This window comes from Sinocyclocheilus anshuiensis, unplaced genomic scaffold (assembly GCF_001515605.1).
Source record: "Sinocyclocheilus anshuiensis isolate Anshui unplaced genomic scaffold, SAMN03320099.WGS_v1.1 scaffold976, whole genome shotgun sequence".
In the NCBI taxonomy this organism is placed as follows: Eukaryota; Metazoa; Chordata; class Actinopteri; order Cypriniformes; family Cyprinidae; genus Sinocyclocheilus; species Sinocyclocheilus anshuiensis.
The window spans coordinates 2,298,436-2,321,133 of record NW_015552538.1 but is presented as its reverse complement, the minus strand read 5'-3'; the positions used below and the strand labels follow the sequence as shown (position 1 = coordinate 2,321,133).

The following is a 22,698-nucleotide window of genomic DNA, read 5'->3' as shown; positions in this document are numbered from 1 at the left end:
CAGATGACACTTGATAAGACAACTACATGTCTCTGAATGTCTGGTGATGACTGTGTGGATCCACGATACTGCATCCATACACACTTAAAGACTGAAAACTATCCTGAGGGGAAAGTGAGGGATCAACAACACTTGGTGAGTTAAAATTCAAGTAAAATATCTTATGTTGAAACCTATTGAAATGTGTATATTAATGACTGAGACTTTTAAAAAAGAACCATCATTGGCTATATCATTGATTTGTTTGTACATGGTACCATAATATCATGGTTAAATATGGCTCTATATTTATTCAGGCGTTTATTATGGTATCATTGAAAAATTATTTTTAATTTTTTTTGTACCAAATACAGCCACAGTTTATTGATAGAACATCAGCTTGTCTTTCCATGACCGAATCTCTATTTTAGAGCAAATATGGTAAGAGGCAGAATCGTTATCACTTGTACAGTACTGCTTCATATTTTTTATTAGTGTCATATTTTTCACTGACATGTATTTGTTTCTGTGTCTTTACGAAATTCATATTCCAATAAAGGCCACTTGTGGCCATTAAGCGGCATTTTTAGCCGGCATTCATTCACTTGTACTGATCATACTTTTCATTTATGAGTGTTAGACTTTGTGAAGTGTGTGATTCGTGTCTTCACAAATTTAAAATTACACATTTTGAGCACTGAACAAAATGTCATTCCTGTTGTTGGTTCAGTTCGCCATATCGATTGAGTAAATGATTCAATGACTCATTCATAACACACAAAAGGCATCTCATTGCCATTAACATGCAGAAAGTGCCACTGAACAAATCAGTGAATGAATCTGCTTCATATTCATGACGTGTCATGTCATGATTATGTAGGTGTCATGTCATGATTATGAAGGTGTCATGTCACTCTTATGCACACCCCTTCAAGTAAAGTGTAACCATCTGAACAACTGTTTTTTTTTTTTTTTAAGTGCTGTGTGAATAATCATTAATTATCCAAAACATTATATATCAAACTATATTACTATCTGATACCATCAATGCATCAATGTACCATGATAACTGCATTGTGTGTTTTTAAGTTTATATTTTATGTTCTTTATTTTTCAATTATATACTTATATATACTGTGATATAAGGCTACCTTTATTCATGAAATAAACAAGATAAATTTACATTTTCAGTGTAAAAAATTGTCACTTCTCTGTATTAGTCCTCAAGAAGCGAGAGAAAGCAATGGCGGGTCTGGAAACGAATTCAACTGACTGTCTTCCAATTGATGACTACATAAAGGCTTATTATCTGCCAGTGATGTACAGCATCATTTCTGTAGTTGGACTTGTGGGAAACTTCCTGGTGATCATCATTTACCTGGCAAAACTCAGGCCTTGGAAGAGCAGCAGCATTATAATGGTGAACCTGGCAGTAGCTGATCTGCTGTATGCGTTGAGTTTACCTGTGCTGGTCCAGTTTTACGTTACTACACACTGGACCTTGGGAGAGTTAATGTGCCGTTTCATCCGCTTCTGCTTCTACTACAACCTCTATGGCAGTATCCTCTTCCTAACCTGCCTCAGCATCTTCCGTTACGTCGCAGTGGTGCACCCGCTGAAGGCTGCTGAGATCGGGAGGAAAAGATGGGCCATCTTGGCTTGTCTGGCAGTCTGGGCCATTTCCTTGGTGGAGATCGGCCCGATGCTGGGGATGATTACTGTACAGCAGAAGGACAACATGACAAAATGCCTTGACTTCGCCAGTAATGATCCACAGGTGGTGTGGTGGTACGGTTGGATACTCACAGTGTTTGGATATGTGTTGCCATTGCTGGTGGTGTGCTGGAGCTACACTCACATTGCAGGCTCTCTGAGCAGCAGCATATCCAGAAACAGGCCGAGTCGTTCCCGAGTTCGCATGCTATCCATTCTGATTCTGGTCGTGTTTGTGCTGTGCTTCTTGCCATACCATATCATGCGTTTACTGAGGGTGGATAGCCTGCGCAGACCTGGCGTGTCATGCATGCAGAGGAGAGGCATCCATGCAGCATACATATTGTCACGACCTCTGGCTGGCCTCAACACTTTCTTCAACCTAGCACTGTATACACTGGCAGGAGACAAATTTCAGCAGGCTTTCTGGAGCTTTGTGCACAGGAAGGAGCGCACAAGCAGCACTATAGTTGTAATCCACTCTCCAAACAACATGCCAAAGAAAGACCTCATGAGGATCTGATGCATTAAGTGTCTATATATTATAAAGTGTGTGTATACTGCATATGCACTGTATATAGACACTATAAAGAAGTTTGGGGTTGGTAAGATTTTTTGAATGGTTTTTGAATGAAGCCTCTTATGCTCACAAAGGCTGCATTTATTTGATACCGTAAAACATGAATATTGTGCAATTTTAAAACTTTTTTTATTTTAATATATTTTGAAATGTAATTTATTCCCAGTCATGGCAAAGCTGAATTCCAGTCACATAATGCTTTAAAAAATAATTTGAATATGCTGATTTGGAAACATTTATTGTAATTACCAATTTACCTTTATATTGGTGTGAAAATGACGATAGATTTTTTTTTCAAGATTATTTGATGATTGGCAAGTTCAAAAGAACAACATTTATTTTAAAACTAAATTTTATAACGATAATGATGTAATGATGTTTGTAACATTATCAATGTTTTTGAAAAGAAAAATCTTACCGACCCCAAACTTTGAATGTTGTGTATATATGTATATTAATACTGGTATCATTTTACAGACTTGTACAAAATGTAAAATAGTGGGTAATAGCATTTTAACTACTGTATTCTCTATTACTGCTGCTTTGTTCTGTACTGTGAACATTATAAAAAAAAAGTTTAAATGAATTAGTGTCAAACAATTATTAAGGTAACGTAAAACTATTAAATTGTAAATATTATTAACTATATATATATATCTAAATTATAAAAAAGTATTAAACACACACACATACATATATATATATAAATATATATATATATATATATTAGGCCCAAGAAAAAAAAAACATTTAAAGTTACAAAAAACATTATGTATGTTTTATTTGAGACATTTCATCTAGAAATTATTCTGGGTCATTTGGGTCAGATGCTTTTGTATTCATTTAAAAAGTTTCTCCACTCATCCATGAGGCTTCATCCAGTCTTGGAAAATCTTAGTCTCCAGCTATTTCAATCCTAGAAGTACTAAAGTAGACATTAGATAGGCTATTACATTACAATAAGGAAGCATTAGTATAAGTGGCCTGACATTCCTTCAGCTCAGTCAGTTTTCAGCAATCAACAATGAGCATTGCTCTTTGCTCCACTGTAATGTTTATGAAGACTGTCAAAACATGGTAAATCAGCTCATTTAGGAGAAATCCTCTACTTTTCCACACCAAATACAGTACACACCATTACTGACAGAAAACTGGTGTCGAAATGAACAAAGCATATCCTTTGTGCACAAGCATCTGCTGACCAATGTTGTTTGTTCAGTTCATCATATCAGTCGAGTTGATTCAATTATTCATTCATATTTACACAAATGGACACTCTTGTAACCTATACTCACATACTGAAGAGATTAATATGGATGATAACTAGTAGTATATTGTTTCTCATTTATGACAAAAATAAAAATATCTCAAACAGGAAGTTTGAAACTGTGATTTAAATGTAAGTTGCCAACAAGATAACAGTCAAGCACAAACCCATTTCCTTGGTGTAGTTTGGATTTGGCAACTTGTTAGCAACAAGGTTCTTTTAAAGCACACAATAGTTTCAAAATTCCTATATATGTATGTTATGTTGTAAAATGAAAAGTGGACTTTAACACTGACTTTAATCATAAAAAAGCCATAGAAATATTCCTTAAGCAATGGCAAATAGCCTAATTAGCAAATTGATGTTGTGACTGAACAGCTCTATTGTGCTCTCCTGTGCATATGGTGATGGTTAAAGGAAATCTAACTCGCAATAGCAATGGCAAAGTTCATCTGTTAATACTGCACGCTAATTATTGACATTGATGTTGGCATAACAAACATTAAAATAATTTTTATTTCCTGTTATCACACAGTAACCAAAAAATAATAATAATAATATCTGCACCAAAACCATACTCTGGCACTAATGCAAGTGTCTTTTTACTCTACTTTTTCTACTTTGTTACTTGAGTAACAAAGACATAACAATCTTTCACTGAAAAAGCTATTTCAAGTGTTCTGAAAATGATATTTCTGACAACTGGACAATTTCTGTCACTAAGGACATAATCAGGATATGTCATTTAGACCATGAGATGGAAAATGGTTTTCAGGTAACCGGTGGATGAATCAGTCATTGTCTTATAACATGACATCTTTTCACGCTAAATTACCAGAAATGCGTCATTGTGGAATGTAATTTTGTAGTGCAGGTTGATTCCTGATGACCTTTCTCTAGCAGGTCACTCCAAAGGTGTGCTAAATAATGGAGTTTTTCAGTTACCAGCTCCATTTTAGACATACCCAAAAATCACACGTGTATTCGTTACCCATGATTAAGATATTCTACAACCAATAGTACTGTGGTAAAGTGAGTATTCGGCTGATCAGATAGTGGGGACCACCATTGTATAGAATAAAACAACTTTTTTAGGAGTCATCATCTCATGTAAGTGGACATTATTTAAAACATGCGAAAAAAAATTGCTTAGTTGTATAACTTTTTAAAAAGGTAAATACTTCAATGGAATGTAAAATGATTTAAATAAAATTAGTCAATTAGTCAAAAATCTGAACAGTGCAGTTGTTTGTGTTAAGATCAAAACACGTTTTATGAGCAATCAATGCAATTTTCAAGTGGTTCACACACTTGCAGTTTTCTTAACCCTGTATACTGGGAAACAGTAAAACATTGGTGGAGTTTCTCTGCCCTCTAGTGGTTGAACACAAAAACAGAGACTAAAGAACCTTTGAGATTTTCCCCATTTGGACACTTAAGCCACACTTTCTGTAAAAATACAATTACATTAGATACAAAATATCACACCAAATGGCACCTGCAAACAAGTGATGCCAGACCTCTGAGCAGAACTAAAACTTCATTGAAAAGTGAAATATGCAGTATAAACAAATGCTTGATGCTTCAGCCTGTGGTCAATATAATTAAAGAATTTTAGATATTTGAGCATCCCTTTTTTCATTAATGTGTCCTTGTGGTATTTGTTATTTTACTTTATGTAAGTATGAATAATATTAACAATATTACGGCTAAATTACAAGTACTATTTATCAAACAAGCTAAAACAGCAAAATGTACAGACGTATTAACATCTGTATTTCCCATAAGGGGTTATTTTTAATATCATATTGCACTTAAGTGGACAAAGCAATTAAAACACATTGCAACACTTATATTCATTTCAGAAAACACACACACACACACAGAGAGATACACACACACTTGCATTGGTACATAACTCCAGGCCTTCTGGCCTCACACAAAAAGGCTCAAATAAAAAAATAAAAAACATATAGCAGCATAGATTCAAGTTAAAACATTTGAAACAACATATACAAAGAAAACAAAACTGTAAACTTCTATAGTCTTTTTTGGTCTGCAATCATACATTTCTGGTACTGCATTCCAAAACGTTGATCTTTAAATGTAGCATTCCCATGTTCTCCATAACCACAATGAGCAATACAGATAGTTTATTTGCTTTTTTGGATAGAAAAATCACCCATTATTTTCCGGATGTGATTTGCATCAGCAGGGTTCATATCTTTTATTCATTCGCACACAGCATCTGCGGATCTAGTTTTTAAAAGGTGCCACAAAGCACAGACCAGAAAAAGGTTTTCTTTTAAACTGCCAATGGTTCAAGGATGTAAAGACCACAAGCGTTTCATTCCCTGTGACTTGAAGTTCTGGCTTCAGAAAGTTTTTGTGTGGACGGACTACTACAGAAATGTGTGAAACAGCACTGGGGAAGAAATAAAATACTCACCCATTCATTCAATTTTCCTGAAATAAACATACTTCTCTTGCTGCTTAATGCATTTCGTATTGGATTCATCCTGTGTACAAATATTCCTAAAGTCTTTATACAGCTCCATTGCAGGTCAAATGTTAACTAATGAGACAGGCAATTGAACTTTGAACAACCGTGTGCAATCTTTTGTCTCTCAATTTTTTTTTTTTTTTTTTGTGATGTGAATTTTCTTTCACCTTTAGGGGGCGTAAGTGTTCTCACATTCCAACTGTGCTATTTTTAACTTTTTTGCATTCATTATATACATAATCTCTCAAGTCATAAGCATTGTGTTGTAATTTATTAAATTTTGGCTTAGTGAGTTGTAAGGGTTTTGTTTGTCTGTTTTGTTTAAACTTTCATTTGCATTGCATTTTATTTCATTTTTCATTCATTCATCTTGGGCAACTCATACTCCAATAAATAATACTTGACAAAAACAACAAAGAAAAAACATTTTAAATATCATATAGTGTTTACAGTAGCAACTGTAACATTTCTCTGCTACTGTGTCACAGATGAGGCTCTTGTTGTGATGGAATCTGCTAACCCTGAATTGTACAACGTATCATTGAGAAACTACTAGAGACTAGAGATTCTTAGTACAAACTCTCTCCATGCTGCAAGCTTGCTTCTTTTTTAAAAGAGAGAGAGAGTCTACTGAGAATCTTTACTGGCAACAGGCCTGAGCATTAAAAACTTGTCAGCATTTTACTCCATTCACTGCCTAGCTGATTTTGAATGTAAGAACACATCTTGAGTGTACACCCTTCACATTTCCAGGGCTGTAGCTTTATATAATTCTGTGGTGTAGGGTTTGTTGATCCTGCACAAAGAGGTTGCTTGGCGAATGAGCACAGATCCTCCTTTTTCAGTCTATATACATCACAGCCTTGATTTCATCGCAAAGGAATCTGCAGAAATCTTGAATACACCACACTGCAAAAATCATTTTCTTAATCAGTATTTTTGCCATGTTTTACAGTAAAAATATTGAAAAACTAAATCTGAGTGCTAAATGAGTAATTGTAATGTAAAAATGTTAATTACTGAAAAGCTGGATCTGTACTTGCACTGTGCACAATGACAAAGCTGAATTTAATCTAATCTAATAAATTTTGTGCAAAGCAAAATATTAACACTTCTCAGAGAATATTCACCACTGTTCAAATGTTTGGGGTCAGCAAGTTTTAAGAAATTAATACTTTTATTCAGCAATGACCCAATAAATGAATCAAAAGTGACATTTATAATGTTATAAAAATGTATATTTCAAATAAATGCTGTTCTTTCGAACTTTATATAAATTAAAGAATTCTGAAAAAAATATCACAGTTTACACAAAAATATTAAGCAGCACAATTGTTTTCAACATTGATAATAATAGGACATGTTTCTTAAGCACCAAATCACCTATTAGATTGGAGTAATGGCTGTTGAAATTCAGCTTTTACAGGAATATATTTAAATAGAAAACAGTTATTTTAAATTGCAATGTTATTTCATAAAATTACTGCTTTTACTGCAGTTTGGAACAAATTGATTGATGACAGCCTTTAAAAAACATTGTAAAAAAAGTACCAACCCAAAATTTTGAACAGTTATTGTATCTTCAAATACAAGTCTCACCTTCGAGTTTACTTCTCAAGTTTAAGTGTGTGTGTGTGTGTGTGTGTGTGTGTGTGTGTGTGTTGATTTAAGCAGTAAAACTATTTTTTAATGTTTAAAACTAAAAAAGTAGGGTAAGAAAAATAAATGTAACTCAAAATATACTTTTTGAAAATAAGCCTAAATGAATTAAAATGTTGCTTCTTATGTAATTAAATTTTTTTTTCCTGGAAAAAAAGGCAAAAAATAATGCTCAAGGCAATGATTTTTTTTGCAGTGCATCAGGCTTCATGACAAAAAAAAAACAAAACTCAGAGTGCTAAACTGAAAGACAGAGCCCAAAATGTGACCTATACTCTTCCTCAAATGAGTCATTACGTTCTCTGTGTCCTAGTGCATGTTTCCAAGAGATATCACCAATGGACCACTTGGCTGGCATAGTCCTCGGTTGTGGTGACCTGAGGTTGGTTTTCCACACTGGGCTGTTTGTTCTGGTTGACTCTGCGCTCCCTGAGCCAGCGTCTCTCTTCTCGCCTCTTCAATCTCTCCTCCTGCCGCTCACGCTGGTGGATGAACTGGTATCTCTGCAGGAAAAGTTCCTTGGCGAACTCGTACAACTGCATATCCAGGAAATTCAGTTGCTCAATGCGTCTGCGCATGTCGTCACGCAGCTCCACATTGGCGGCACGCGTGCTGTTGATCTGCGTGAAGGCGGAAATGAACCGCAGACGGAAAGTGCACTCGAACAGGTACTGCGTCTTGCGCTGGAACTCCGTCAGGCCGTAGAAGGCCATGTTCTTCAGGTTACTCTTGGCGCTGGCCAAGAGAATGGGGTTGCGCTCGCTCTCGTTCATGGTGGAGAGGTTGTAGCAGCCCACCAGGCTGAGATCGGCCAGCATGCGCACCTGTCGGTTGTTGGCCAGGTTTGAAGGGCAGTTCATGAACTCGTGCAGCGTGACCCCCGACCAGTCGTCTCCGTTATAGCAGGTGGGCAGCTCGTCCTGTGTGGGTGACCGGCCGTCACACATGTGAAGGGAAGTCTTCCAGGTGGCACCACGCTGCACGTGCTTCCATTCGCTCAGGTAACGTGACACAGGGTCTCGGAGCATGGTGATGTAGTAGAAGTTCCTGAAATAAAAATTACAGTTACTTAAAAAAAATCTTTTTACTTTCTCTTTAGCAATTTAGTTTGTAAGCCATGTTGTAGAACAAAACATGGAAGTCTCTTTAAAGGGATAGTTGACCCAAAAATGAAAATTCTGTCATTAATTACTCACCCTCATGTTGTTCCAAACCCGCAAGACCTCTGTTCATCTTCAGAACACAAATTAAGATATTTTTGATGAAATCCAAGAGCTCTCTGACTCTCCCATAGACAGCAAGTGTACTACCACGATCAAGGCACAGAAAGGTTGTAAGAATTGTTAAATTGTTAAAATGGTCCATGTGACATCAGTGTTTCAACTGTAATTTTTGCCATTTTGGAGAGTATCACGATGCATGCGCGGACTTTGATCTGAACGTAAACAACGTATGCGCATGGTGCTGCTGACGTTGAACATGCATGCGCTGCGCCTTGTTTACATTCAGATCAAAGCATGCGCACATGTCGTGATACTCTCCAAAATGGCGCCAGAATGACGCGGAGGAGACGAATTGTTGAATGAAGTCATTAAAAGTATTCTCGTAGCTTCTTAAAATAAAGGTTGAACCACTGATGTCACATGGATTATTTTAACGATGTCCTCACTACATTTCTGTGCCTTGATCGTGGTAGTACCCTTGCGGTCTATGCAGGGTCAAAAAGCTCTGGGATTTCATAAAAAATATCTTAATTTGTGTTCCAAAGAGGAACGAAGGTCTTACGGGTTTGAAACGACACGAGGGTGAGTAATTAATGACAGAATTTGCATTTTTGGTGAACTATCCGTTTAAGTAATGTTAACCACAGGCCTTAGCTTACTCATAGTAAACTCACATCCTCGTGGTGTTTTAAGTCCTTATATAGCAACTCGTTAACATTTTAAATCTTGTTATTAATTTAACTGGTAATTTATGTTATAGTACAAAACAGGAAAGTCTCTTCTAGTAATGTTAAATAACCACATTTACTCACATTTAGTAATGTTAACCACTTACTTACTTTACTCACAAACTGAGAGTAAAAACATGCAGAATGGTGTTTACTAAATGATCAAGTGAAACATAAAAACACTTAACTAATATGCTAAAACTGTGAATGAATCTGCAGAATTTCTAAAGGTAAACATGGCAATGTGTCTCCTAATTGACTAACTGCTAATTAACATTAACATACTTTCCTAATACATTGCTAAAGTACAATTTGTCAAGCATGTAAACTAACATCCTTGTGCTTTGAAGTCCTTGTTAGTAATTTATTTAGTAATTTATGTTATGGAACAAAATGTAAAAGTCTCTTTGAGTAAAGTTAATTCACTTATAAATTAAAAAACATTTTATGAGTAAAGATTGTGACTACAGAATGGAGGTAAACATGGTAAAATGTGTCTCACATCCTTGTGGGGCTTAAAGTCCTTGAATAACAAAAACAAAAGTTTTTTTCAAGTAATGTGAACCACAGACCTTATTTTGCTCATAACTGAAAACTAAAATAGCAAAATAAGTAAAAAACTACACTAAAAACCCATGGGAAATTCTAGACGGAACCCATGGAGAATTAGCCTTTCTGGTGAGCAAATTAGCATAATGACTGAACAGCTCTATTCTGTGGAGCTTTATGTGTTATTTTTTCTCATAAAATCCTGTTATAACCATGATGAACTTATCAACCTGTCATCTAGCTTCCACATTTCAGTCATACAATGTAATCCGCCAGCACTTTCAGCACAGAGCGGCTGCAAAACAGAACATATTCTTTTTACACACATCACTGCGTCTCTTACAAAGAAAGACCATCTTCTCAATCCTTGTAAGCTGGAGGACAGACACAGAAGAGTGAAAAACTGATACATGTTTCAATTCATCCGTCCTCAGCAGTGCACCATGGAGGAGGATTCAAATTCAAGAACAAAAACTGTGTACATGTCTTTTTCAGTGCGTAATTTGTCAAAATTTTATGTAAGCTAAACATTGTTCATTTTTGTTTTTCCAGTAGCGTATACTTACATAGCATAGCACTTAATGGCTGAGAAAATCTTTTTATTAGCTAAAACAGAATTTCCTTTTCAATCCATTTTTACACAGACCCGCACTTATAATGTGAGGGGAAAAATGTTTTTTTTGACCTATTAACCTATTAAATCTTAGCTACGTTGTTCCAAATTGTTTCTTTATTTCAATTTATTTATATTACAGCCACAATGTATCTAAAATAAGGGAACTAATTAGTACAAGGTGGCCACTGTTTACATAAAACGAGGGAACAAATTGATAAAATTAGGCCACAATTTAACTAAAACAAGGGAACAAATTAATAAAATGTATTGATTTTTTCCCCTGCATGTCACGTGCGGGGCTTGATATATATTTTACTGTAACTTGTTTGTATTTCCAGGTGAGAGAATACTATGCATTTTGGGAATCGTGTTACAGTACACACCAGAAGGGAGCCAGTGAAAATCCAAATTTAATAAAATGATGCCTATTGGTTAATATAATCCAATAGTCCATATGGATTCTGATTAAAGATTATAAAGACAAAGAATTTCTTCATTTGAAATGACTCACTATAACAATAATCAATTTTTATTTGTTCAATTTGTCTATCTGTTACAGTATCCATTAACAGAAGTTACAGCTGTATCTGATTCTGTAAAGAACAGTCGAAGATACATCTACATTCACAGTCAATTAGATTGTCAGCCCTTGTACATTAATCACAACTGTTATCAGTTGTGCTTACGTTTGAAAAACACGTGAGGGAACAGATGCCATTCACCACAGTGTTATTAGCAGCAGGCCGATGCGTTAATGAAGAGAGAGGAAAAGGCACAGTCATGGTCTGATGGAGAATGGGACTGAAGCAGGTGGCGACCGAATAGTGAATGAGGCAGTGCTGATGTTCCCCCAGAGAGGACAGACGTCCAGGATAGAGAATACAGCCTCTCTCTCACCTTCTCTAACTCCTGAAGCTTTCAAGGGCTTTGACTGTATTGTACATCTGACAAGATAGTTTCTGTTTTCTAGTAATTGGGGATTGATTTAGAGCTACACTATGTAATTTTTGGCTCTTAAAATCAATATATTAAGCTGTTTAATGATGTAACAAAAGTTTACATTACAAGTCATTAACATTTGCCATAACAATTACTAGTCTGATAAGCTTAAATGTTATATAATGAACTCACGTTACCTGTTAAACGCTATGCAGGGAAGGAGAGCAGAGGCCATGTTTTAATCGATATCAATGGATGAGATGCTTCAATAATGTGATTGTTACTAAGGCACACATGATCCAAGCTGGCTGTTATGCTTTCTCCAATGGTAGAGCTGCAGACCTTGGTATAATAAGACTATCTCTGATCTTTTTCTGTTGACGGATATGATATGACATGGCCTGCATTGGCAAATGACGTAAGTACTGTATGCAGTTTCATTCAAAAATCCATGCGGATCATTCTTAAATATAAATCCTTATTATACACTTATGAAAGTGTATCTGGGTAAAGTAAATATGTGGTTTGGAAGATGGACTCTTTTTGCAATCTCTCTTTAATAACATTTTGGGTTTTATTTATTTATTTAAAAATGTAGATTTAATACCAGTCTATGCTATTCAGTCCAGGATTTGCAGTATTTGTATTGCAGTAATAGATTTAAACTTTAACCAGTGTATTTTAGTATTAATTTTATACTATTGTAGTATTTATTAATTGATGTCACTTGAATGAGCTATTATTGCTATATTTTCAGTTTCCAGTTTAGAAATTTTATTGTGCTTTTGTCATTTTATTTATATATATATATATTTTTTTTTTATTCTATTTCTATACCTTAAATGTATTCCTATCTCAGTTTTAGTAGTAATTTTAGTCCTTCGACTTAAACTTACTTAGTTGTTAGTTGTCAAGGCAACATTTCTAATTTTTAAGTTTAATTAAGTTTAGGTTTTTAATCTAATATTTATATTTTATTTCAGCTTTATTTTAATTCACAAAAACGATAACAATAACAACACTGATTTAGCCCATTTGAAGAGTTTAAGTCTGTGTGAACTGGTTGTGACCGACATCAGGTTGTGACCGACCGTCATGATAGCAGAGGGGAAGCAAATATTCCGATTTTGACATAAAATAATTGGCATAAAAGATTAACTTGCACAGATTAAGTGTTCACCACGACACAAGTAAGGTGCACTATTGATGAAAACAATTGTAAAAATCTATTTTTTGACGTCTTCTGGACTTTAATGGTGAAATATGTATTTTTTAAGTCCCCCATCTGTCCAATTTTCCTTTGTTCAGACAAACAGGATATCCCAAATTCACACCTCTTGTTGAACTTTTTTAAGAAAAGAAATTAAATGTGTAGTCATGTTTAATCTGCGACAGGAGAAAGTATATATATATATATATATATATATATATACACACACATTACATTACATTTAAATTGGGAATAAATGAAACTACGAAGACTCCGGTGAGGAAGTATAAATAGAAAAGAGATGCTCATATTTGTGTGTCAGTGGAAAATCAGTAGCTAGCGTTACACGATGATGATGTTGTGTGGGAGGGGAGACGTGTCAGGGTTTAACGCACACACACATATAGAGGGGTGTCAGGCTGTAGGGTGTGATTAGAACCCTGCCGACAGCAGCTGTATCCGCTCGTCTTTCAGAGTGGGTGGAGTGCAGACACTCTCTCATTAGCCTGTCCCAGGGACACAAACACTTGCAGGAAGTGGTGTCAGAACAAGCCGACTGCAAAAAGGTCATGGTGAGCACCATCAGTGTCACAGTATATTAGCCTCAAATGGCTCCAGCTCGGCCCTTTACCTCAGCCAAGAACAACCTAGGTGCAATTGTGGTGAGCTGTGCTCGTTTCTTTCTGCTCGATGATATGTATTTGAGTCATAGCCCACAACCATTCCACGAAGCACTCATTTCTGCTCACAAAATGTTACTGAATAACTGGGAAATGTCTTCGAATATACTGCCTGTCTCTCTTGGCTTATAGTAACAGGAAGAAATTAATTCAGGGATTTTCAAACTTTTGAATGTCTAGGAGCTTCAATTTTGATGGACTGTCTTTCTAAAACATAAAGAGAGATATGAGTGTGCAGAAAAAATGTGATATTATAGTCGCCGCTTACAATTTCATTCTTATGTTGTCATTATATTAAAGTAAAATCATTTGATTATAGAAATATTGTATGAAATATCTCATTAATTTATACATTTTTGATGACACTAAATCATTTACACTACTATCCAAAAGTTTGTTTTTGGAAAGGATTTGGATTTTTTAAAATGTCTCTTATGTTACACCAAGGCTGTATTTATTATTACCAAATTATTATATATTACTATATATTATCACCAAAAAAAGAAAACTGTTGCACTAAAAAAAAAATCAGCAGCCATTACTCAAATCCTCAGTGTCATGTGATCCTTCAGAAATTCTATTCTAATATGCTGATTTAGTGCTCAAATAATATTTTATCATTATCGGTAGGGATGTAACGATTAACCGTCACCTCTACAAATTAATTTTGTTAATACTGATTTAATTTGACTGGTAACTTATATTTCTTATTCTACTTGTTCTTATTCTGTCGTTTTAATAAAAAAATGTAAAAGAATGTAAAAAAATATATATAAAATATACTTTTTTAAAGAATTTGACAAAAGATGACATACTCTTTAGAAACGTTTAGATGCAGGGCTCTACAGTGCGACCATTTCAGTTGCATTTGCGACTGAAAACTACTGCGTGCCACTATGACATTTCGTTTAGGAGCAGACTGACCAGATCATCATACTTGTGATTGCGCTCAGGAGAGCTTCAATGGTTTCTACGTGTTTTTGCAGCATTGAGTAATGTATCACAGACATATCTCACGAATCCTTTCATAAGCAAAGTCTAGACCGGGTGTACATAAGAGATTCATTGCTTAGTGTACAGAGCTTCGTTGATTATAAATGTGAGCTTGCGATGAACTAAGATGAGTGACAGTTTTTAATAAGCGCCACCTGCTGGCAGAGAGTGAATCTGCGTCTCATTCAGCTCGTCTGCGGTTGCTGTTTCATGCATCATTGCTGAATAGAAGTATTAATATATATATATAGAGAGAGAGAGAGAGATAGACATACACACACACACATACACACACAGTACAATTAAATACATATACACCTCCATTAGTGCTGGGCGGTATACCGGTTCATACCGAATACCGGTGTTCATGCATGAAAAAAAAATACCGTCATGTACCGTGAAACGGTATAATTTTGAAAAATACCGTGATATAAATTTTTGGTCATACCGCCCAGCACTAACCTCCATAAACATACATCATTCTTACTTGTGTACCTATTCAAAAACACACACAAACATCTCTACATATACACATACAGCAGATGAAAAAAAATTCTTAACTTATTCCAATACCAATAAATACCCAATTATGACAAATAAAATTGTTACACACTGCTATATTTTATCAAATTAACCACACCACTTAAAGAAGAAGGTTAAACTCAGTTATCATTAGTCACCTTCCAAGTATTCAAAGAAGGACTTCCAAATCTGTACGAAGAGGTTGTTCAGTTTTGAATGAACTATTTCTTTAAGGAAAGTTTGCTGCAAACAAGCAAAAATAGCCCAGCCGTTCATCTAAAGTAGACAGAGGCAAATGTGTTTAGAGATTACTTGAGGTTTACCAAACATCTGAAATCAGAAGCCCAGTGAAGCTCTTCAAACCCAGGGAGAGCGATCGTGGAGTGGAACAATGTGTCTCAATAACACTCAGCTGTCAACGACTAGAGGCGATACGCCAAACACAGCTCAGCACGGCAGATTTCACAGAGTGCAGTAACTACAGGAAGCGTGAAAACAGGCGAGACCGAAGAAATGAAATGTCACAGCGCATTAATGAGTGATTCTTGGACTCCTCTGAGGATCTGCTAATACTTGACACATTATGTTCAAACTAAAGTGAACTCTTGTGTAATGTGGAAAAATCACATCTTTAATAATTGTCTCCTATACAGTATTGAGATTAAAGGAATAGTTCACCCAAAAATGGAAATTTGCTGAAAATTGAAACCCTCAGGCCATCCGAGCTGTAATTGAGTTTGTTGAGATTTTGAGAAATTTAGCATTAAACTTGCATACCAACACGGTGTCCAAACAGCTGACAAATGCATCAGTCAAAAAAACATCTAGATGGATTTATTTCTTACTAACACACAGCTTTTCACTTCACAAGACATTAATTGATGGACTGGAGTCGTATGGATTACTTACGGATTATTGTGATGTTTTTATCAGCTGCTTGGATTCTGTCGGCACTGCAGAGGATGTATTGGTGAGCAAGTGATGTTAAAAAGTTAAAAAGAAAAGCATTTATTCAAAATGGAAATCTTTTCAAACAATATAAGTCTTTACTATACTATTTTTATCTATCCTTGCTGAATAGAAGTATTAATTTCTTTAAGAAAAAGAAAGGAAGAAAAAAATTACTGATCCCAAACTTTTGAATAGTAGTGTATATTTTAACACAACATTTCTATTTTGAATAAACACTGTTATTTTTTAACTTGTTATTTATCAAAGAATCCTGATCCCAAAAAATATTAAGCAGCACAAGTGTTTCCAACATTGATTATTAATCAGCATATTAGAATGATTTGTCGGCACTGCAGAGGATGTATTGGTGAGCAAGTGATGTAATGCTACATTTCTCCAAATCTGTTGTATTGAAGGAAAAAACAACTTCATATTGGATGGCCTGAAAATGAGTACATTTTCAGCTCATTTTCATTTTAGGGTGAACTATTCCTTTAAGTACAGAGCAAATGGAGCATCTTGTTGGCATCTCAGATTGTTCATACATTGTAATTAAATAACAGAGAACTCCGGAGTTATTAAAGAGCAACCTCTGAGCAAACTCTAATTCTTCATACTGCTGCTCAGCTATGTGCAATCAACTGAATAAGCCACAGCACCAAACAGGAACAAAAAAGTACCTTCTAATAGCATTATGCTAACTGAAACCATCCAGACAGATCGCTCTGTTCTCTAGCAGTTTCAGTTTCAGACCTGTGGGTTGTGATAGCCTGTAATTAGCCACAATGGCACAATCACGCCATCGCGCTATTGTCTATCCAATTACATTCTGCCAATGAGCCAAATATATGTAGCCAAACTATATGCTTGCTACTAACAGAAGGTTTAACTTTCTCTTTTGACTTGGCAAATACTTACTGAAGAGAAAAGCCCAGAATCTTTTGTGTGTTGCTTGAAGTGTTGTGACTGGTTAATTGGCCTAATCAGCTAAGAAAGAGAAAAAAACTATTTGCTTTAGACCATTTGCTTTAGTACTCCTTACAGGAGGCATTATGTCGCTTGAAGCTTCTTTTTCTAAGTGATACAGCAGTTTGATTCAACTGCAGTAAAATCATCTTGCAAACACAGATGTACACATCTCTTCATATCTGACCTCGCTGTATCAGATGCAGTAAAGTTCACACACACATATGAACACCAGAACACAAAAAATACACACAAACACCTGTAGGGCCTATATACTTGGGTGAGGCTTCAAAAAGCCAGGCATTCTATCAAAAAACTGGCCATTTTCACTTTTCTCACCATTGACTTATTGAAAATTAATGCGCACACAAGGTGGTTATAGAAGCAGGCTGGCCATTATATCTTGGGTGTGAATTTAGTTAAATAATTCAAGGGTCTGTCTTAAATTATTCTTTATTTATGCTATGACAATAACTGATATGTTGGCTGATATTGTAAATCTACTGTATATAGTTTTGTCTCTTTATTTATGTATCACAGGTTCCAAAAAAATTTATATATATATATATATATATATATATTTAATGATTTGTGAAGGACCGTGTGACACTGAAGACTGGAGTAATGATGCTGAAAATTCAGCTTTGCTTCACAGGAATAAATTATATTTTAAAGTATATTAAAATAGAAAACTGTTATTTTAAATTGTAATAATATTTCACAAAATTACATTTTTTTGTATTTTTTATCAAATAAATGCAGCCTTGATGAGCATTAAAAAAATTATCAAACAAATCTCACTGATCCCAAACTTTTAAACAGCATAGTGTATGCAGAGTTTTACAAATTACAATCAGACATTAGTGTACAACAGATGGATAACTTAAACTTTACATCTACTAATTTGTCAGATTTGCCAGAAAGCAAGTTCCCGGCTAATCACACTCTTGACCTTGGTAATGCTAATTTTATTGCATCTGATTTTGTAAAATCATTTAAATTTAAAGTTTAAATAAAACATTTCAGCTTTGAAAATATGTATTTGTAACAAATATTCACAATATTTTTCATATTCACAAAATATTCAGTCCAAACCTCAATAGTCCAAAGATTTTTCAGTCCATTTTCTGTGGACAAAGGCATCTGACACATCCGTTGCAATTATGACTTCAGTAAAGATTCTTGGCTAGGGCGATGTGTCTCTTCAGTCACCCAGGGAAGCTGATGTATTTACAGTTCACAGTGACAGCATTATGATTGAGGCTGAGAATGCACTCAGCACCTCTATTGACTTCTGCCCTTTCCTCATTCAGTTTTCTTCCTGTGTCTCACAGCCATCATTTCTCCCGCAGGACCTCAGACCTTTCCTCTAAAGGTTGCTAGATTAATCACGCCTCTGATTCGGTTGTATTTCACACAAATCTGAACCCCCACCTCGCCCTTCTATCTCTTTCCCTCCACTCGGCAGCCCTCTATCACATATTTCATCACTGTCCCCATCTCCTGTTCTTTCGTCTTAATTATTGGTATCAGATATGACATTTTGTCTCAGTACAGGGATATTCTGTGTGAAATTACATTGGACCAGAGTCATACTGGAAGATAAACCAGCGGATAAGGATGATCTTTTAGTGCTGTCTGAGGAGAAGGCGGCTAATAACAAAAATTAAACTAAAAGTGGTTTGCAATGAAAAACAGTAGTTGAAAAAGATGTTTTGTTGTTATGAGACAAAAAAGTGTCTCTCCATTTTGTCCCCATTCGGGTTTAAAGGCCCAGATCTACTTCAAAAGAACCTGGAAAAGTCATACACTTTAAAATATTTTCTGTAGTATTCAGGATTTGTATACTGCATTGTGTTGTACTTGTAGACATCAGAGATTGAACAATGTATTAATTCTGCAGGTCAGTATGGAAACTCAACCTGCAAAAAGTTCAGCAGATTATTTCAAAATTGAAACACCTGCCATTCACAAATATCTGTCCCTTAAAGGGATAGTTCACCCAAAAATGAAAATTCTGTCACCATTTACTCACCCTCATGTCAATTCAAACAGTTGCTGGTAGACATTATTAAATGCCTTCTTCAAAATATCTACTTTTGTGTTTAAGAGAAGAAAGAATTTAATTTATTTAATATTTTAAAGTGCCCCTATTATGGATTTTTGAAAATTACCTTTCATGCAGTGTGTAACACACTGCAAAGTCTTAAATCTGAAAGTTCACCGTGTATAAAGTTATTGTCTCTCAAAAGAAAGAGTCGACTCTGAATCATTGAAACGAGTCGTTTTTAAAATCGACTCTGAATCCCAAGCCGTTTCATGTTGACGTCAACATGAAACATTAGCATATTGCCCGCCCACTTGTTGGTCTTTTTGCATTGGGCTGAATGAAAATGCAAATTCATTCTTTGCCACTTAGATGCCGCTTTTGGACCACTGCGCTCACAAACGCTACTTTATCAGGCATTACAGGCATGATGAAATGAAAATGAAACCAATCGAACCAATCACCGCAGATTAGCGTCACGCAAAGGAAGGGTTTGGAAAAATGAATAGTTGAGCGAATCGTTTGGGAGTCGTTGAGCAATTAAGGTAAAAGTAAATGCATATTATAAGACAATGAAAGTGTTTTTTGACCTTGCATGCATGTCAACCTGTTGTTGGGGACTCCCAAAACCAAAATATAAACCTTTCATTACCCATAATAGGGGCACTTTAATATGTTCTTTATTTAATCATTTCATTTCAGCTACCAATAGAGTGTAGTACACTGAAAACTGCTAGTAAATCAAAAAGAATCAGCAAGTAACGCATTAAATTAAACTTTTATTGGCAACTTTGAAAAATATTTTATAGTGTACCCTCAGATTTAACACATTTTTTTCCTATCAAATAAAAAAGGGGGGGGTGGGGAAACAGGCACAAAAAAATGTTTCCTGCAAATTTCCAATCTCATTACTGATCCTAAAACATAATAAACTGAATAGGGAAATGGGAAAACTCCTTTCTTTGGAAATTATGTTGTATATAAATCTCTTCAAATGGTTTGAATTAAAGCCCTGGCATCTTCACGCCAGCAAAGCTGCAGACATCTGACTGAAGAACTTCCCAGAAAACCAAACAGATTTCACAACTCAAACATCCAGTCCTGTTTGTCTGTAACAAATCTTTGTGTTTTGTCTTGGTCAAATGGTTTAGGGCTGTCGGGTTTTCATTGTTCTTCTAAATGTTGTATTAAGCAGTCAAAAGGTTTTTATTCTGTAAATCTGAGCTTGCCTCTAGCAGATCCTCAGGCCAAACGGCAGCTGTAATCCCAATACAGTTTCCTAGTACTCCACCCCTCGGGCTAGAAACTGCATTACCAACTATACTCAATACTGAAGTTCAAATGCTGAAGAAAACAGCATGAGGCAAATGAGACCAGACAAGGTATAGTCGACATGACATGGCAATTGCATCCCATTTGAATTTCATAATGTGACATATTTCCAAGTAAAACAATAACAACAAAAACTGCATCATGAAAAGTTATGTAACAGCCGAAAAGGTATATCGTTTAAGAGACAGTAAGATGTGTTAATAAATATTTTTTATGAAAGATTACAAAAGACATTTTTATCATATCTTGTGCCACAATCATGCAAAATCTAGACCTGAAAATTATTTTAGACTTTTAAGGATGATGGATACAAGGGGAAAGACAAAGTAATGCATATTAAATAAGTCATTGCACTTAAGATTTCTCATTCTGCAGTGACATTATAATAGACCTGCTGCCCTAACAGCAGAAATGACATTCAAGATCCTCAGTCTCAATATCATTAGTGCTCTTTTTGTAACACAGATACAAAGGGAACCATATAAAAAAAGAAAACTGACAGCGTTTTTTCTCCCACACAAAAACGTTTGTATATATTGTAATGTCGCCTAAAAGCTCAAATTAACAGTTTCAGATTAATGTTGATCAGAAATCCTGACAAAACGGTTCTTCTTTAGTGCATTTGAATTTGCATATCGTTATAGTCTATGGTTAGCGCTGAGAGCTTCTGTCGCGTTTGACCAAGTTTTAGACCACAGTTTCTTTTTTGAAAGAAAATAATACTTTAATTTGGCAAAGAATGATCCAAAGTGACAGTAAAGATGTTATAAAAGTTTAAATAAATCCTGTTCTTTTGACCTTTCTATTCATCAAAGAATCCTGAAAGAAATGAATCACAGTCTCTATGCGAAAATTAAGCATAAATATTTTTTGTGTTATTTGAAATGTTATTTTATCAGGCTGACTACTACTTTCCCCAGTTATCAGGAAATTGTTTATTACACCATTTCCAAAGCAATTTAGCCCTTCCACTAAATGTCTTAAAACTGAATTATATTTAATAACCTTAGATTTTGCTATTAAACTCCAAACTCACTGAAGGTGTTTTATTTCCTACATATACTTATCCTCTTTATAGTTGTTTAAATTGGCATACTGAATCAAATGAGCCATCTGGCAAATGACAAAAACCATGAGAAAATATAGAATCTGTGCCCATCTACAATATGTGACCCTGGACCACAAAAGCAGTCTTAAGTCGCAAGAGTATATTTGTAGCAATAGCCAACAATACATTGTATGGGTCAAAATTATCGATTTTTCTTTTATGCCAAAAATCATTAGGATATTAAGTAAAGATCATGTTTCATGAAGATATTTTGTAAATTTCCTACCATAAATATATCAAAACTTAATTGTTGATTAGTAATATGCATTGCTAAGGACTTCATTTGGACAACTTTAAAGGTAATTTTCTTAATATTTAATTTTTTTTGCCCCCTCAGATTCCAGATTTTCAAATAGTTGTATCTCTGCCAAATATTGTTCTATCCTAACAAACCATACATCAATTGAAAACCTATTCATTCAGATCCATTTCAGATGGTGTAAAACCCCATTTTAAAAAACTGACCATTACGACTGGTTTTGTGGTGCAGGATCACATATAATGGTGGATCTACTCGATCTTTAAAGTTTCACTGCTTACTGTAACGAATTCAGTCCACTGAAGGCGAGCGTAGTGAAGAACCCAAGTGCAGTTTATTTACAGTGTGATCCAAACATCCAAACAATAATCCGAGACTTGACTTGACATGAACAGACTTGACGTGGCATGAACAGACTTGACATGAACAGACTTGGCATGAACAGACTAGACTCACCGACAGCGGGTTACAACTTCAATACACGACAAGGGCACAATGGGAACATGATGGCTAGTTATAGCAGACAAGGAGGGTCACATGACATGAACAAACCAATGGGAAACAAGACACATGACTAAGACAACCAATCAGAACATGACACAATGAACAGAGGAACCAATAGCATGAAGACATGAGGGCAAGGGAAGCATGACACAAACAGCATGAAACAATACAAAATAAAAGACATGGAAAACATGAACATGAAACAAAACCCAAACACCACATTACATTTCCCCCCCTCTAAGGGCGGCTCCAGATGCCCAAACAAACACAAACAAAACCCAATAAGTCCAGGAGGGTGGTGGAGTGGAGGCGGAACTGGGGGAGGGATGGAGGGCCAGGCCCATGAAGCGGAACAGGCAGAGCAAGGAGC

At 35.4% G+C, this 22,698-nt stretch overlaps 2 protein-coding genes across 2 annotated transcripts in view; one reads left to right on the top strand and one right to left on the bottom strand.

Annotated features, from left to right (window-relative positions):
* Window positions 1–1,243: 1,243 nt before the first annotated feature.
* LOC107663814 (2-oxoglutarate receptor 1) lies at window positions 1,244–2,215 on the top strand (the record flags this gene model as incomplete). The annotated part of the gene is made up of 1 exon (XM_016454161.1): window positions 1,244–2,215. A coding segment is annotated over one exon (972 nt), but the record flags the coding sequence as incomplete, so codon positions are not given.
* A 5,670-nt stretch (window positions 2,216–7,885) lies between these two features.
* The window catches only part of hs6st3b (heparan sulfate 6-O-sulfotransferase 3b), a 67,222-nt gene continuing 52,409 nt past the window's right edge, over window positions 7,886–22,698 (bottom strand). The window contains exon 2 of the mRNA XM_016454339.1: window positions 7,886–8,748. Coding sequence (XP_016309825.1) covers window positions 8,034–8,748 — 715 coding nt within the window. The 3' untranslated portion in view covers window positions 7,886–8,033. The remainder of the gene's footprint in view (window positions 8,749–22,698) is intronic.